General features: G+C 49.0%; 2 protein-coding genes across 4 annotated transcripts; both read right to left on the reverse strand.

The window, feature by feature from the left end:
• Nucleotides 1-1,448: 1,448 nt before the first annotated feature.
• LOC136540072 (uncharacterized) lies at nucleotides 1,449-3,997 on the reverse strand. The gene is made up of 2 exons (XM_066532058.1): nucleotides 3,954-3,997; nucleotides 1,449-3,879 (listed from the first exon to the last, which is right to left on the reverse strand). The coding sequence occupies exon 2, from the start codon at nucleotides 3,289-3,291 to the stop codon at nucleotides 1,915-1,917; it is 1,377 nt and encodes a 458-aa protein (XP_066388155.1). The 5' UTR covers nucleotides 3,292-3,879; nucleotides 3,954-3,997; the 3' UTR covers nucleotides 1,449-1,914.
• Nucleotides 3,998-6,575: 2,578 nt separating this feature from the next.
• Nucleotides 6,576-11,016, reverse strand: LOC136540073 (uncharacterized). Of its 3 annotated transcripts, XM_066532062.1 has the most exons (7): nucleotides 10,882-11,016; nucleotides 10,485-10,702; nucleotides 10,337-10,395; nucleotides 8,449-10,230; nucleotides 7,544-7,685; nucleotides 7,411-7,455; nucleotides 6,576-7,338 (listed from the first exon to the last, which is right to left on the reverse strand). In XM_066532062.1, exons 2-7 carry the CDS (start codon nucleotides 10,600-10,602, stop codon nucleotides 6,767-6,769), a joined length of 2,718 nt encoding a protein of 905 aa, XP_066388159.1. In that variant the 5' UTR covers nucleotides 10,603-10,702; nucleotides 10,882-11,016; the 3' UTR covers nucleotides 6,576-6,766. The 3 variants fall into 3 exon arrangements, with proteins under 3 accessions (XP_066388159.1, XP_066388157.1, XP_066388158.1); XM_066532060.1 differs by having other exon boundaries at nucleotides 6,576-7,455; XM_066532061.1 differs by lacking the exon at nucleotides 10,882-11,016 and having other exon boundaries at nucleotides 6,576-7,455; nucleotides 10,485-10,761.
• Nucleotides 11,017-14,351: the final 3,335 nt, after the last annotated feature.

Raw genomic sequence — 14,351 nt, forward strand, 5'->3', positions numbered from 1 at the left:
CGACCGGACGCTGGCTGGCTACGTCCGGTCGTGCTGACATGGCAGCGCACAGAGGAGACAGTGAGTGACCGGACGCTGGGTGAGTCCGGTCGGGCATGACCGGACGCGTCTGGTTACGAGTGGAGGCTTATTGGAAATGACCGGACGCTGGGGTCCTACGTCCGGTCATGATCAAACTGACGCGTCTGGTCGCAGCCCCAGCGTTCGGTCATGATCGAACTGATGCGTCCGGTCGTAGCTGGAACCTTACTAGAAGTGACCGGACGCTGGGGTCCTGTGTCCGGTCATGGCACGGTGCTGCGTCCGGTCATCACTTGATTGTTGGGATCGGGCGCTCAGTTTTTGAAGAGAGAGATGACATGTCAGCCATCCGTTGACCGGACGCTGGCAGGGTGCGTCCGGTCGATCTGACCGGAGCGTCCGGTCACCCCGAGCAGTGCCTAGTGAAGGGGTACAATGACTCTATTTCATAGGAGCTTCTATTTGAGCCCCATGGCCGGCTCAAGCTCACTCTCTTGGTCATTTGCATTGACATAGCAACCTTGTGAGTTTAGCCAAAGCTCTCCCACTTATCTTCATCATTGATTTAACATCTTTATGAGATTGGGAGTGAATCCAAGTGTATTGCTTGAGCGTTTGCATCTAGAGGCACTTGGTGTTCGTGTTTCGCTGCGGGATTCGCTTGTTACTCTTGGTGGTTGCCGCCACCGAGACAACTTGGAGCAGCGAGGATCGTCGAGCGGAGGTTGGTGATTGTCTCCGGCTCCGATTGTGGTGATTGTGAGGGGTTCTTGACCTTTCCCCGGCGGAGAGTCGAAAGGTACTCTAGTGAATTGCTCGTGGTTTGTGTGATTCTCACATTTTATTGGTTATGCGGCACCTTATTGAGGGTTTGACATGTGATGCCAATTAGCGCGTGAACCTCCAAGTGAGTGAATCGCCACAACGAGGACTAGTTTGCCAGCAAGCAAGTGAACCTCGGTAAAAAATCATTGTGTCATCATTTGATTCTGAGGTGATTGGTCTTCATTGGCATTTATTATTGTGATTGATTAGTTCACTCCTCGACTCGGCGGTATAACCATCTTGCTCACTCTCTTTACATTATCGTAAACTAGTTATCAAACTCTTTAGTGTAGCTAGTTGTGAGAGCTTGTTAGTTTAGTTAGTGTGGCTCTTTAGTTAGCCTTTGAGAGCTCACTAACTTACTATATTGATATAGCCATTGTGTGGTTAGAAACTAGAATTGTGGTCGGTGGCTTGTATTTTTAATAGACTAGCGCAATACTTGCTTCGTCTTATAATTGTCTAACCGGTTTGCTAAGTGTTATTGTAGAAATTTTTAATAGGCTATTCACCCACCTCTAGCTATTAGGGCCTTTAACACATCTACGAGCTGAAGGAGCGATAAGTACTACAAATCTATCGATACGTACTAGAGTACGCACTACAAATCTATTGGCCCGATTTATTTATACATCAGACTTGCTTATCAACATGATATAATGTTTTTCTCTGGCATAAAACGGCATGAGCTGGCCGGCTTCCCAGATGCTGCAGCAGTACACGCTTTATACTTGGGCACACTACCACGCACAGCACACAGAAAAGGCGCCAGCGACTGTTTTCGCGCCATCTCATGTCTGCATCTCTATTCTCTCAGACGCTCTGCTTGACGTGACCATCGGCAAACTACCTTCCACTCCGAACTCAACACTGACACTGCTAGTGCTAGACCACCTATATACAGATTACAGGACGCACGCAAACAATCAAGATGAAAATGCTCGCATAGTACATTACATGAACATGACGAACAGGTGGCTAATCAACACCCTTTTTTTTCTCAAGCTCTGATCTCTGATTTTCTTTCGATTTTTACTTTTTTTGGGGGAGCCTTTTGACGGCAACTTTTCACCGGGAGAATACGGGGTTGAGGGTTTTGGTGAGCCCGTGGAGCGCGCCGTAGCCGCGGGAGCTGAAGCCCAGGCAGCCCAGGAGGCCCTGCCGGTAGGGAAGGAACGTGCGCCGCCGCATCTCCTCCGCCTGCGCACGGTTCGGCGCCGCGTAGAGCCTCTCGTGCGCCGCCGCCACCGTAGTGGAACGTCGCCGGCGGCGGCCCCTGCCCTGCGCCCTCGACCCGGCCGCATCCTCGCCGTCGGGACCGCCAGCGGCCTCCGTCGCTGCTGGCGGCGCGCGAGAGGGGCGGAGCCTCGCGGCGAGCCTGTCCCTGGCTACCCAGGCCGGCGAGAACGGCCAGGCTCGTTCGGGCTTGTTGTTAGCGCCGGTGGCGGGCGGCGCCCCGGGGGCGCCGTCGCCCGAGTGGGCGCTGCTGCTGCTGCCTGGCTCGCTCTTGCTGCGGTGGAGGAGCATGTCCCTGATGAACACCCACCGCCGGGACCCGCGCGCCGACGACGACGCGGCCGACGAGGAGGAGGACGTGGAGGAGGACGATGACGAGCGGGACGAGGCGGTGACCGGCGGCGCGGCCTCCTCCCCATGCGTTCCCGTCGCGTCGGGGGCGGCGGGGCCGAGATCCGGCGCCGGGACGAGCGCATTGATCAGCTTGAGCCGCGGCGACGCGCTGCGGAGCGGGGACATGGACCGCGCGCGGCGGTGCACGGACGCACTCCGTGGCGTGAGGTCGCGGCCGCGCGTCGGCAACGCGCGGCCGCTGCCGCAGTCGTCGTCGTCGTCGTCGCTTCCGGGGTCGAGATCCGGGAGCGGGGGCAGGGTGAGCGGCCGGATCTGGCCGTTGTGGAAGAGCTCGTCGGCGGAGATCATGGGCCCGCCAGGCCCGCCGAACTCGAACTCCGCGTCGCCCGCGCACCCACGCCCGACACCGGCGCCGGGGGTCGCGGAGGCCGAGCACGAGGCCGAGAAGAGGAGGTGGTGGATGGGGCTGGCCGGCGCGCTGAAGAAGTAGCCTCCGCCGCCGCCGCCGATGGCGTGGGGACGTCCGGGGCTGGACGGAGCGCTGGCGAACGGGGTGGAGCAGGAGCTGTCGATGTCATCGTCCATGGCCTGCGGCTGCGCTTGCGCTTGCGCTTGCGCTTGCTCCGCTGGACTGTTCGTGCTCCTTGCGCCGGGTTGACCTGGCTGTGGTGAAGTGGCGGTGGAGGTGGTGGGAACTGGGAAGGGGAGGCTGGAGAGAGGAGGGAGGGGAGAGGTTATAAAATGGAGAAGAAGAATGGAATGGGAGCCGCCGAGCCGGTGATAAGCCTGAGCGCGGGCGTGGCGATGGGACGGGGAATCGGGGATGGCTGGATGGGGGAGCAAGCATGGGGCCATCTGGTGAGTCGGCGTCACCGCGTCAGCCACTCAGCCCAACGGGTTGGCCCGATTGGATCCATTTTTTATTTTACTGCAGGGAGCTAGGGAGGATCAGGTCACGCATCTTTTCTTCTCCCGCCAGCTCCTTTCTGTGGAACCTTTGGAAGTGACGGAACGCAAAGATTTTCCATAAGCATGATGCCACTTGCCAGTGCCGGCCAAACCATAAGAAACGCGGCCTAGACCTTCTGCTATGGTCGCCCCAACCTGAAGGCACGGTTGTTCGCTCCCTCATTACTAGTAATTGGCCAGTTGGGGCGATGCCATTTAACAATGTAATGTAATGTAATGTAACTCAGCCATCTAGCATTTTGTTCTTGGCTCTCTTCTGGCCGACGATCGCCTGCCGTAGTTCACAAATTTAACCACGGCTGGACGAATTTGACACAGGTGCAAGTGCAATTCGCCGAGAAGTTGGGCTCATCATCCTCACACCAATCGGACTGAGCCGTGATCTTGTGGACACAGTCGTGCTAACTAGGCCTTTGTACTGCACCACGATGCCAGCTCAGCAGGAAAAAAAAACATGTTTCCATACATTCTGACCTGCGAACAGTAAGTACCGATTATTAAGAATCATCCTGACCTGACGTGACCATTGGCATGCACACCATACGCACCGAACTCCTTCCTAGCTCAACAGATGCAAACTGTCAAGACTTCTGCCGGTGTGACAAGAGATCATCCATGCAATGCAACTGTCAGTGGAGGAAGTTCATACTGGAACGCCTACTAGGCCACTTATATATCGCGAACATCTAACGAAAATCATTTTCAAGACAGGATCCTGATAGTATGAGCAAATAATGCAGGACAATAAATGATGGGTTCTAGCGCCTACTAGACCCATAGACCTGGCCTCGCTCGACCACGTCCAGCTTGTCCTGTCGGCGAGCCCATGAAAAGATCTGATGGAGCTATAATGCCACGACGATTTATGCAAGGCAGGCCAGCCGAATTATTCTGACACTTACAGGTCCATCGCAACGCACCACAACGTGAACGTGGGAGGCACAACACAGTGCTTTCCTCCCCTTGTAAATGCATTCCCTCACACCAGTATCCAGATCCAAAAGCTTCAGTCACCTTTCTTGTTGCAGGTCTTGCAAGCACGGTACCACATATTCTGGTCAGGCTTCATGTGGCTTATGATGGCATTCAAACTGAAGGAAACAGGCTGCAAAGCAAAAACAAGTCAAATTGGGGCTTCTCCAATTTTGTAATTCCCCTGTTAAAGATATAAATAGTACTATCACATTTCAGTGAATATTCAGGATCGTACCTTTTCCTGGCCCATAGCAGGATCACTGGTGATGTGAGACAGAAAAACTCATCAGAATACATGGACTTCAAGCCACCAGCCCGTGTAGCACCCATTTCTGCACCAATTGGTGCCAGTGAAGTAACTTTGCCTTCAGAGTGATACCTATTTGACAAATTATGTACATGTCTAAGCATACTATACTGATTAAAAACATACAACAAGCTCACATCATTCAGGAGATAAGTACTACCATGATTTAAGATTCTGAGCCTCAGGTAGGTCTGGATTAATCGCAAGAGTACTTTTGCCTATAGTTGAAAGAGACACACCCACAAGACAAATTTCAGCACCACAGTTATCACGAAGCAGTTTCAGTAACTTGAAGAAGATTGAACAGAGATTAGATGACATACCTTGGAAATCAGATACTTTTAGGCTCGGCCCCGTTCGGCTGACAGAATTTTGACTGAAACTGGCTGAAAACACTGTTCTGGCTGAATTGTTGTGAGAGAAAACATTGTTCCGGCTGAAAAAAAAAAGCCGAACAAGCTAAATATGGGGTAAGCCGATCAGGGCGCAACGACGGGAGAACTGTCAACCATGTCCAAAAGCTATTGGCCAGTCGTAGTAGCAAGATCATTCCAAAGAGAATACTAACAGTTTTGCCACTGCCAAGAAATGAAATGAGTCGATTAGGAACTGATATTTTTTTATTAGAAACAATATCTATAAAAAAATAATCTTAAATCGAAAGGATCTTAAATAATGAAATTATTATTATTTTAAATCATTAATCTAGTAGTGCCAATATTGTTTCATTAATCTATGTTAAATTTAGATCACAAAAATACAAAGTTTAGATAGATATGGCAAAACTTAAGAGAATTAATTTGAGACATTTTTTATGGACTTATATCTGTGATTAGAGAAATTATAAGCAACATCACTGAATGATTGAATTCTGACCTGGTAAAAGATCAAGTGAGGCCTTGTTTAGATCACCTCCAAATTCCAAGTTTTTTCACTCTCTCTCCATCACATCAATTTTTAGCCGCTTGTATGGAGTATTAAATGTAGGTAAAAAAAATAACTAATTGCACAGTTTAGTTGGAAATCACGAGATGAATCTTTCGAGCTTAGTTGGTTCACGATTGGACAATATTTACCAAATAAGACGAAAGTGCTACTATTCATCGGTTTGAATTTTTTTGCAATCTAAACATGGCCTATACTTACACTGAGTGTGGCAGATACGCTCTGAACCACACCAACAATATCTGAAGTAACACAGAACAGTGAGACACTATATCAAACCTGAAGAAATAAAACCAACTGAATTCCAATAATTCTGACATACCGGCTTGACCTGTCGGCGAGCCCATGAAAAGATCTGATTGCGCTATAATGCCACGCCGATTTATGCAGGCCAGCCACATTATTCTGACACTTACCGGTCCATCGCAACGCACCACAACGTGAACGTGGGAGTGTTAAGAGTATGTCAAGGGCCTATTGGGCCTGTGCTGGCTATATAATCCGTTAGTGTTAGGGTTAATTAGAGATAAAAGTCGCTCACTTAGAAGTCAAGTAAGTCTTGTTTGGGAGTCAAGTAAACCTCTCTATATAAAGAGAGAAGATGTATCAATCTAATCAAGTAAGAATTAAGAAGGAAAATCCTTTTCCTCGTGCTCGGCCGTGGGCAAAGGCCCCGGCCAGCCTCCTCTCGCCCTTGCAGCCCCCAGCCGCCACAACCCTGAGTGTTAACAGTACAAGCGGGTACTGTAGCACAACAGTCACCGCCGCTCACTCACCTCACCCGGTCACCCCCCCTCAACACTAGCAGCCACATAACAGGGAGGCACAACACAATGTTTTCTTTTTCCTCCCTTGTAAATGAATTGTTGCAGCAGACACAGGAAGTGTTGATTGAATTACGAGTAGAAACGGCCATAGAGTTCCCTATGACAGAGGTAAAAACTTCAGAAACCATGTCATGCAGGGCAAGCTCATTCAGTAATCAAGCTGAAAGCGATCGATGAACTATCTATCCCATTGGGTAAATAACATTTATCACTGATTTGAACAACATGTCTTGGGTGACAGAATAAATAGGGGATATGTAACAACAAAATGAAACAAAATTACAGAGCAACAACTACAGGATTCATCTCAAATTACAAATATACACTCCTGCCGTCGTCTCAGGACCATGTCGCCGATGACCTCGTCAAGCAGTGAGCTCAGTATGTGGCTCTCCACCTCCTCACCAGCCTCGAACTCTTCCACCCGGAAATCGACCCATGTGCCCAGTCCACTGCTCATGTCCTTGTCGACAAGCTCATCCTCCATCCAGTCTCCCATGCTCTTCCAGCTGGTGATCTCATTGCAGACTTCGGCCTCTATGCCCCGGCTCAGCATTGCTGCTCCTTTGCTCCATGCTGCATATCCTGCCTGGAAGTAGGTTGTGCGTCTTGTCTCCAGGCTTTCATTTACGCAGTCGAACAACAGCCGCCTGTACCCTCGATGGCAAAAAGGTTCCTTCCCTTGTGTATACACATGCATATTCTCCATTTTCTCAAAGAGGAGGGGGTCCAAAGCTGATCTATCCTGATTGACAAAGAGTGATCCCAGTTCATCTGTTGTCAAGTTGACATTGCTTAGCACATCTGCAATGTACTCCAGCTCTGTGTGTCTTGATCTTTTAGAACATTGGGTGACATCTGAAACATCTGATGTATCTACTGAAGCGGAAGAGGCTGAGTCTGTTGTCCTTGCCTCAATATCAACTGATGCTGGGTTAATCAAGAAATTACCTTGGGCATTCTTAACATCAAAAAGTGATGAATAACCCTTACCCCCTGTCATGAGGCAAAAATGATTAATGTTCAGGGGTAAAAAAATGTCAACAGTTCAAGAAATAGCAGAAATTCATGTTAGGTGAATTACCACTGCTGCTGCCTGAACACTCGGAAGACCAGCAACTCTCACTTAGAGAGGTTGGTTCAAGCACAGACAGGGGACTTAGATCATCATTTTCCTGCTCCTTCCTTGCATTGCTTATGCTGCTGCATTCTTCCTGTTCTTCCACCTAAATGCATGTGAAATATTGTATTAGAATCGCAAATACACTAGAAAGTGGCACATAAGCTGAAAAGGATTCGTGCAGTCAAGCAATATACTATACTGCCACACATAGTAAGACCACACTTTTGACTCTCCAGAATGTAAATCTTAAGTTACTAAGGAACCTTTAGCATATCCAAAACAAAGAAAACTCCCTACCATTTTCATTATTCCACATGTTAAAACAAAGAAAACACCCTGCCATTTTCATTATTCCACATGTTAATTCTTCCTCTTTGATGGGATCAGCAGAGAGGGTCTTGTGTATATTCATAAGGAGCTGTGACTAAAGCTCAGAGACAAGCACCACAGAAGAGGCAACTACCAGAAAGTTTGTGCAAAACATTGGTGCCATGTCATGAGTCATGTCTCATGATTATGTCAAACACAATACATTGATGAAATCCAATTCTTGCCATTAGAATAGTCACCAGGGAACAGCTACAGAGGTGCCTTAAATTTTTTCACAAGCAGATTTCAGTAATAATAACATTAAGCCATAAACAATTAAACATATTGAGCAGTGAAAGAAACACTATTCTACTATGACATGGAATCCTTCCCAAAATCCACTTCAGAAAGAAATTATTGGTGCAAAATGTAAAATGATAGTTCCTATTATAATTAGATTGTATTGCCGTCCTATCATATTATTCACAAAGATACTCATCATAATCAGGAATTGTTGTTGTGATATATACCATAAGGTAATGCAAACAAATATGTACCTTTATTTTACTGCCTCGGAAAATTTGACCTTTTGTAGATGACTGGGCTGAAGGGCAATAATCATATTGAGAAGGTTTCACTTCAGAAGGGCTACAGTCAAATACTCCACTTTCCGAGCCCCAATTGCTGCATGAAGAGGTTGGTGGTTCCTCCAAGGTAAAAGTAGCAGGCACAAATGTGTCACCCCTCGTAAAGGTGATTGATGGATCAATTTTTAATGTTAGCTCCTTCAGCTTCTTTTCTAGGAGAAGGCTCAATGCATCACCATTTACAAAGTTCAGACCCACTGATGACAGCCCTTCGGCCTTGTTATCTGAATCATCTTTATCACATCCTGCATCCATATCAAGATTGCCTCTTGTATCCCACTTACCCGCCAGTCTGGACGGTCCTGCCACTGGTTTGACCAAGGGTGAGGTGAAGGTAAATGACACAACATCTGTAGTGTCTTTACTTTCCTTGTTCCACTTAATGTGCTCATCCATAACAACATTAGGTTGAACCTGCTTCTTAAGTTTACCCACTGGTTTTTCGGGCACAAATGTACCCTTCTCATTGGTGGAGTTCCTCTCTATCAACCGTTTCTTCTGTGGGAAGTCCTTGTTGTTTGACGACGATCCTTCTCTATCACCACTTATGCTTTCCACGATGTCTTTTCTGCCACCAACTTTAGATATCTTGCTTCCACTCTTGATCTTCCCAGAAGAGGAATCTCCTGCCATCAGCTTTCTGCCTTGCTGTGTTGAGACAGTTTTGTTTGGTGCCACCTTACCTCTGGTTACCAAAGAATTCTGTTTCTGATTATTTTGCCGAAGGACAGGGGAAGAAGTGCCAGATGATGATGGCTTCTTTTGCGGCTTGTTTCTCTGGAGATTAGACTGACTCCTACATGGTTGGTTTGCTCTTTGCTCATCATGCTCCTTCTGTAATCCTGAATTCCTCCCAGAACCAGTTACGCCTTCCCTCTTCTGGACATTGTTCTTTGCTTGGACTGCCAAAGAAATAGATTTTCCCTTGTTGTTCTTCGAATTCAAACAACTAGGATTATTAATCTCATAAGAATCAATCGAAGATCTGAATATGACAATATCTTCCTCGCTATTCCAGCTTCGGTTCATCTGCTGTGCTCTGGAGAACCTCACATCTGGTAGCTCAGGAGCGGTCCTGGATGATTGTGGCTTCAGAGGCACAGTCCTCTGAGAAGGAGGGATGCTCTCTCTTGGCTCCGAAACTCTCAAAGGAATTTGTGCCGGGCTAAAAGAGCAGATTTTCTCCCTAGAGCTGGCTTGTGCCCTTGGCTGAAGAATCTTGGCTGCTTCCTCCATGATCTGGGCAGCATTCCTCGCTGAACTGAAACCTGGATTCTTGATGGGGGACAACAATCTATGGTGAGACATCGGTAGGTGCTTTGCAGACCTTGGTGGCAATGCTTCCATCTGGAACCTTTCAATCGGGCTACTTGGCATCTTCGGTGCTCTGAGATCCAATGGCTTCCTGATATAGCCATCAACTCTTCGAGGAACATGACCGAACTGGTCATTCATTGAGTACTCAGGGCTCCTCTTGAGGCTGTGGCTGTCCCTGAACGATCTTGTGTCTCGGAACGGTGTGCAGTACGGCTCTGGAACACCCGAGGTGGGCATGGCGTCCAAGCCCATGAGCCTGGCCACCACACCTGGCGCCTTCATCTCACGCCCTTCCTCATCGGTCACTGAAGACGCACAGCTGTAGTCGCTGCTCCCCTTGAAGCTTGATACACCAATCCCCTCATCTTCATCACCCTACACAAATGCATCCACCTAAACATTAGTGAACGCAATCCCCTTCAATAGTATAACAGCAGTAACGAGTTGCTGTTCAGAGCAGGACTGCCCAGAGATTACTCACCAAGTGGAGACGCCCTGACAGCAAGGTTTCATCGGCCCTCTTGACAAGCTTGGACCCCTCTGCGAACAGATCACGAGACCAGATTACGAAAGCATTAATCAGAGACAAGAGCTCTTCCAGGAAGCGAGGCATTCTAACAAACACATACCGGGCGAGTTAGAGAACAGCTTCTTGCGTGACTTTCGCTTCCAATCAAATAGGTTGAAGATCCCACCGCCGCCTCCCCCGCCGCCAATAACCTTCGCTCCACCCTTCTCGGGCCCCATCGATACTAGAAACTCTCTACACCTGAATCAAAACTCCTCGCCGCTCCTCAGCGTTCGCTCCGCAGCATCCCCAAAAGAAAGAGAAAATAACAGATACAGCCTGCTCCAGATCAAACAAGAAAAATACACCTGAGCGGAACAGACTATCAATTCATGAAATCTTAATGTCGGTCAATGGCGGCGTCCTCGAATCGAAAGAATTCGTCTACTCGTGAAGCGAATCGAGAGAGGGGGGGGGGGGGGGGGGGGGGAGGTGAAGGAAGGTGCTTCTGTGCTTACCGACGCGGTCTCGAGCTCGAGGCGGCCGCGCAGCGCGGACGAAGCGGAGCCCACAAGCGGCGGGGGCGGCGGTAGCGGCGAGGAGAGACGGAGGCGGCCGGGAGCATCAGATCGGGGACGCCGCAAAAGGCCGGGCATTTATGCTGCTGGGAGGGAGAGTCGATCCGAGAGTGGTATTAAAAACGCACGCTAGATTAGAATTGGTGGTTTCGAATTTGGGGTTGGGCTCGGCCGTTGGATCCAAGCGGAACGGGAGGCTGACGCGCGGGGCAGGAGCGGGGTCGGGGCCCACCTGGCGGTGGTTTAGATTTTGGAAACGGGCAACGGCTCTTTTTGAGCACAGCATTTCAAATTCTGGTCGATCCGGGTGCGGGGGATCGATCACGAGGGTGGCACACGCCGCGCGGATCTTGATGCGTGGGGTGGACGGTTGTGCCGTTGGAGGGAGCCGGTTGGTTTGCGTGGCATGGGGTGTGCCTGTGGGGGCCGCACCACGCTCGTTGTTGCATCGGCAGTTCAACACACACCATTGCCACCACTCCGATTTTGAATCTGAACGAGTGGACCCAAGAAGTTGAAGGGCGAAATCGAGTGATCTCGACGTTAGTTGGTTGTTTGACTCAAATGTTTAAGGTTTTATTTTTTTTCTTTTTGGGAGATGTACTTGGTTTCAAATTTGCCTATACTTTTTAACAAAAAAAAATATATTCTACTGTTTGTACCAATAGGTTTGTACTGTTTAGGGATAATTAAACTAATTTCAAAGTTCTTTTGTTGCTTGTTACAAAATCCATCAGGTATATACTGTTTGGGGATAATTATACTGATTTATTTGGCGAGCTAAGCCTCGCTTAGCTGATTCTCGTCGTGAAATATATATCTTTCGAGCAATTATATAGGAGAAAGTGCATGTGTGTATGTGAGCATCTATATTAGTATTATAGAAACAAACCGTATTCCACCTAGGCTCATACGTTTCAAGTTATCTAGCATTGGACCAGTGAAGTAATAAAACTCTGAAGATTAGAAAGGTGTTTAGTATTGTTTTGGGGCATTTTCTTGGATTCCGTTGTGATAACCCCGAGCATTGGGCTTGGTTCTTCAAGCCGAAAGTACTGTGGCTGTCTGTGCACACAGAAACAAGGCCCATACTAGGCTAGAAAGTAGTAGAGGGAGCTGAGCCCATACAATTTCATAAAAGGCCCAGCCACCTTCAAAAGAAGCGAAAGCTTTTGCAACTTTTGATAGAAAGGACGTCAAAGACCAGCTTTAGCTCCTTCTTCATCATTCCTCAAAGAAGAAGAAGAAGAAGAATCTCCTTCTTCATCATATCATACCATAAATACACACGTAAACCAATAAACCGTTGGGGATATATGCCAAATAAGCTAGCAAACTATGACGCTTTGCACAACTAACTTCGTAGGCCTGTTTTTAAGTTGTTCAATATACTAAAAAGGAACTTGTTAAATTTTCTGTTCTTTCTGTAAACAGTGTGTTTGGTTTGAGCAGACCCATCTGGAATCAGTTGATGTGCACTGAAGTCATCCGATATGTTCTTAGCGGTGGGGAGCCACAACCAGACCATCCCAGACAGTTGTTTGGACTTCTTAGTAAAACATAGGGGGGAAATCCTTTGTATGAAGAAAAAACATTGAATTTTTCTAAATAAATCTCTTTAGATAATGAGAATCGTATGAGCTCCTAAATTATTTTTGGCTCTGCCACTGAAATGGCTCGATGCTTGTGCGAGTACGGGGCTACTCGGTGAGCGACGGGTTGGATTCGGCTAGGTTCGCCAGGGTCCCCAACTCCGCATCGGTGTGTTCTGTAAACGAAACGCGTTGAAAAATAGCAGCAGCAATGCAGCATCCAGTAGGCGAGCCCATGTGAATCTGTGGTCTCATAATGACCATTGCCCAGGCTCTACAGTTGAATATGTTCGGCAGGACTTATTGCTGTTGCTGCTGATTTGTTGTGAGAGAAAAATACTGTAAATAGCTGATTTTGGCGAACAGGGCTTTGTCGGCCTGCTGCTTGCTCATGCGGCATCTGCAAACATGAGTCATGGGCAAATGGCTCACGCGGCAGATATGATGCATGGACATCGATAGACGATGGCACAAGACAGCACCTGAACTGAATCGGCAACAATCATGAGCAATTTTTAGACAGCAAGTGCACTCTCTCACACCCTGGAAGATAGGGCCTCAAGTAAGAACCTACACCGGTCCTCTAAATTCTGCACCCAAAAGAAAAATCCTTTGGTAAGGAAAGGAACTAATTTGTTATTATCCTGCATGCGCTGTCAACAAATTTCAGTATCTGGGAACAGAGCAAGAGTAGCCTCGCCATTTGGGCAGTCCACATTTCAAAGGCCACAATGTTCGTGATGAGGAATAGTGTCACGCCTGGAACGGCAACTGCCTTTGACCGAGCTCCGTGCGCGGTCACCACGCGCGTCGCCCGAGCCCACGATGTACACTAGAGTATAGCTGTAGTTGCCAAGTGAGCAACCCTTGTTGTAACATATAAACATTCATGTGAGATCAATGCAAACGTCGTTGGCTCTCCTATACTCTTTCTACATGGTATCGGATAGCTCGGGCTGATCCTCCGCCTGCTCGCCGTCGGCTTCCCTCCGCTGCAACCGCCGTCCTCCCTTCCTTCCTCCTCTCCATCGCCATGGACGACATGGCTGACAACCCACTCTTCGGCCTTCACCTTTCCAGTGCTGCCTCCTCTAACGCTTCCTCCCCCACGTCCTCCATCGACGGCGACGCTTCTCCCAATCCCGCCACCGCGACTCCTCCCGTTGCTGTGCTCCAGACGGTGAACATCAAGTCTCATGTTTCCGTCGTTCTTGAGCTTGCCGTGCCCAACAATGACGAGTGGCGCTGTTTCTTCGATGCGTTCCTCGGCAAGTTTGGCCTCGGCTCTCATGTTTCCTCGCCGCCAACCGCCGCCCAGCGCCGCGATCCAGATTGGCTCGTCGTTGACCAGTGCATCTTGAGCTGGTTATACAATTCCATCGCCAAGTATGTGCGTGCGATCGTGCGCGCCCCCAACGCCACTGCCCACCGCATCTGGGCCGGCATCCGTGAGCAGTTCCGCGACAACGAGCTCCACCGCGCCGTCTACCTGGAAGCTGAGTACAGAAACCTGGTCTAGGGCGACATGGACATCAAGCAGTACACTGGGCGTCTCAAGCAGCTTGCCGACGCGTTCCGGGACATCGGGCAACCGGTGCGCGAGACCAGTCAAGTGCTCAACATGCTGCGCGGCCTCAGTTCCAAATATCGTCACGCGATCCCGGCCACCACGGTGCGCCAACCGCCGCACACATTCCTCTCGGCACGCTCCTACCTGCTTCTGGAGGAGCAGTATGATAAGGAGCATGCCAAGACGGCCGCACAATAGGCCCTCATCGCTACTGGCGGCGCCAGTCCCACCGTTCCAACCACCGGCGA

Source organism: Miscanthus floridulus, chromosome 2 (genome assembly GCF_019320115.1).
Source record: "Miscanthus floridulus cultivar M001 chromosome 2, ASM1932011v1, whole genome shotgun sequence".
In the NCBI taxonomy this organism is placed as follows: Eukaryota; Viridiplantae; Streptophyta; class Magnoliopsida; order Poales; family Poaceae; genus Miscanthus; species Miscanthus floridulus.

What these genes read in the sequence shown, in the direction of transcription:
- LOC136540072 (XM_066532058.1), bottom strand. Translation starts at nt 3,291, where the DNA reads ATGGCCCCATGCTTGCTCCCCCATCCAGCCATCCCCGATTCCCCGTCC.
- LOC136540073 (XM_066532060.1), bottom strand. Translation starts at nt 10,602, where the DNA reads ATGGGGCCCGAGAAGGGTGGAGCGAAGGTTATTGGCGGCGGGGGAGGC. An exon ending in TCCGAGGCAGTAAAATAAAG is followed by an intron (nt 7,686 to 8,448) that starts GTACATATTTGT and finishes ACATGCATTTAG; the next exon opens with GTGGAAGAACAGGAAGAATG. An exon ending in GTGTTCAGGCAGCAGCAGTG is followed by an intron (nt 7,456 to 7,543) that starts GTAATTCACCTA and finishes GCCTCATGACAG; the next exon opens with GGGGTAAGGGTTATTCATCA.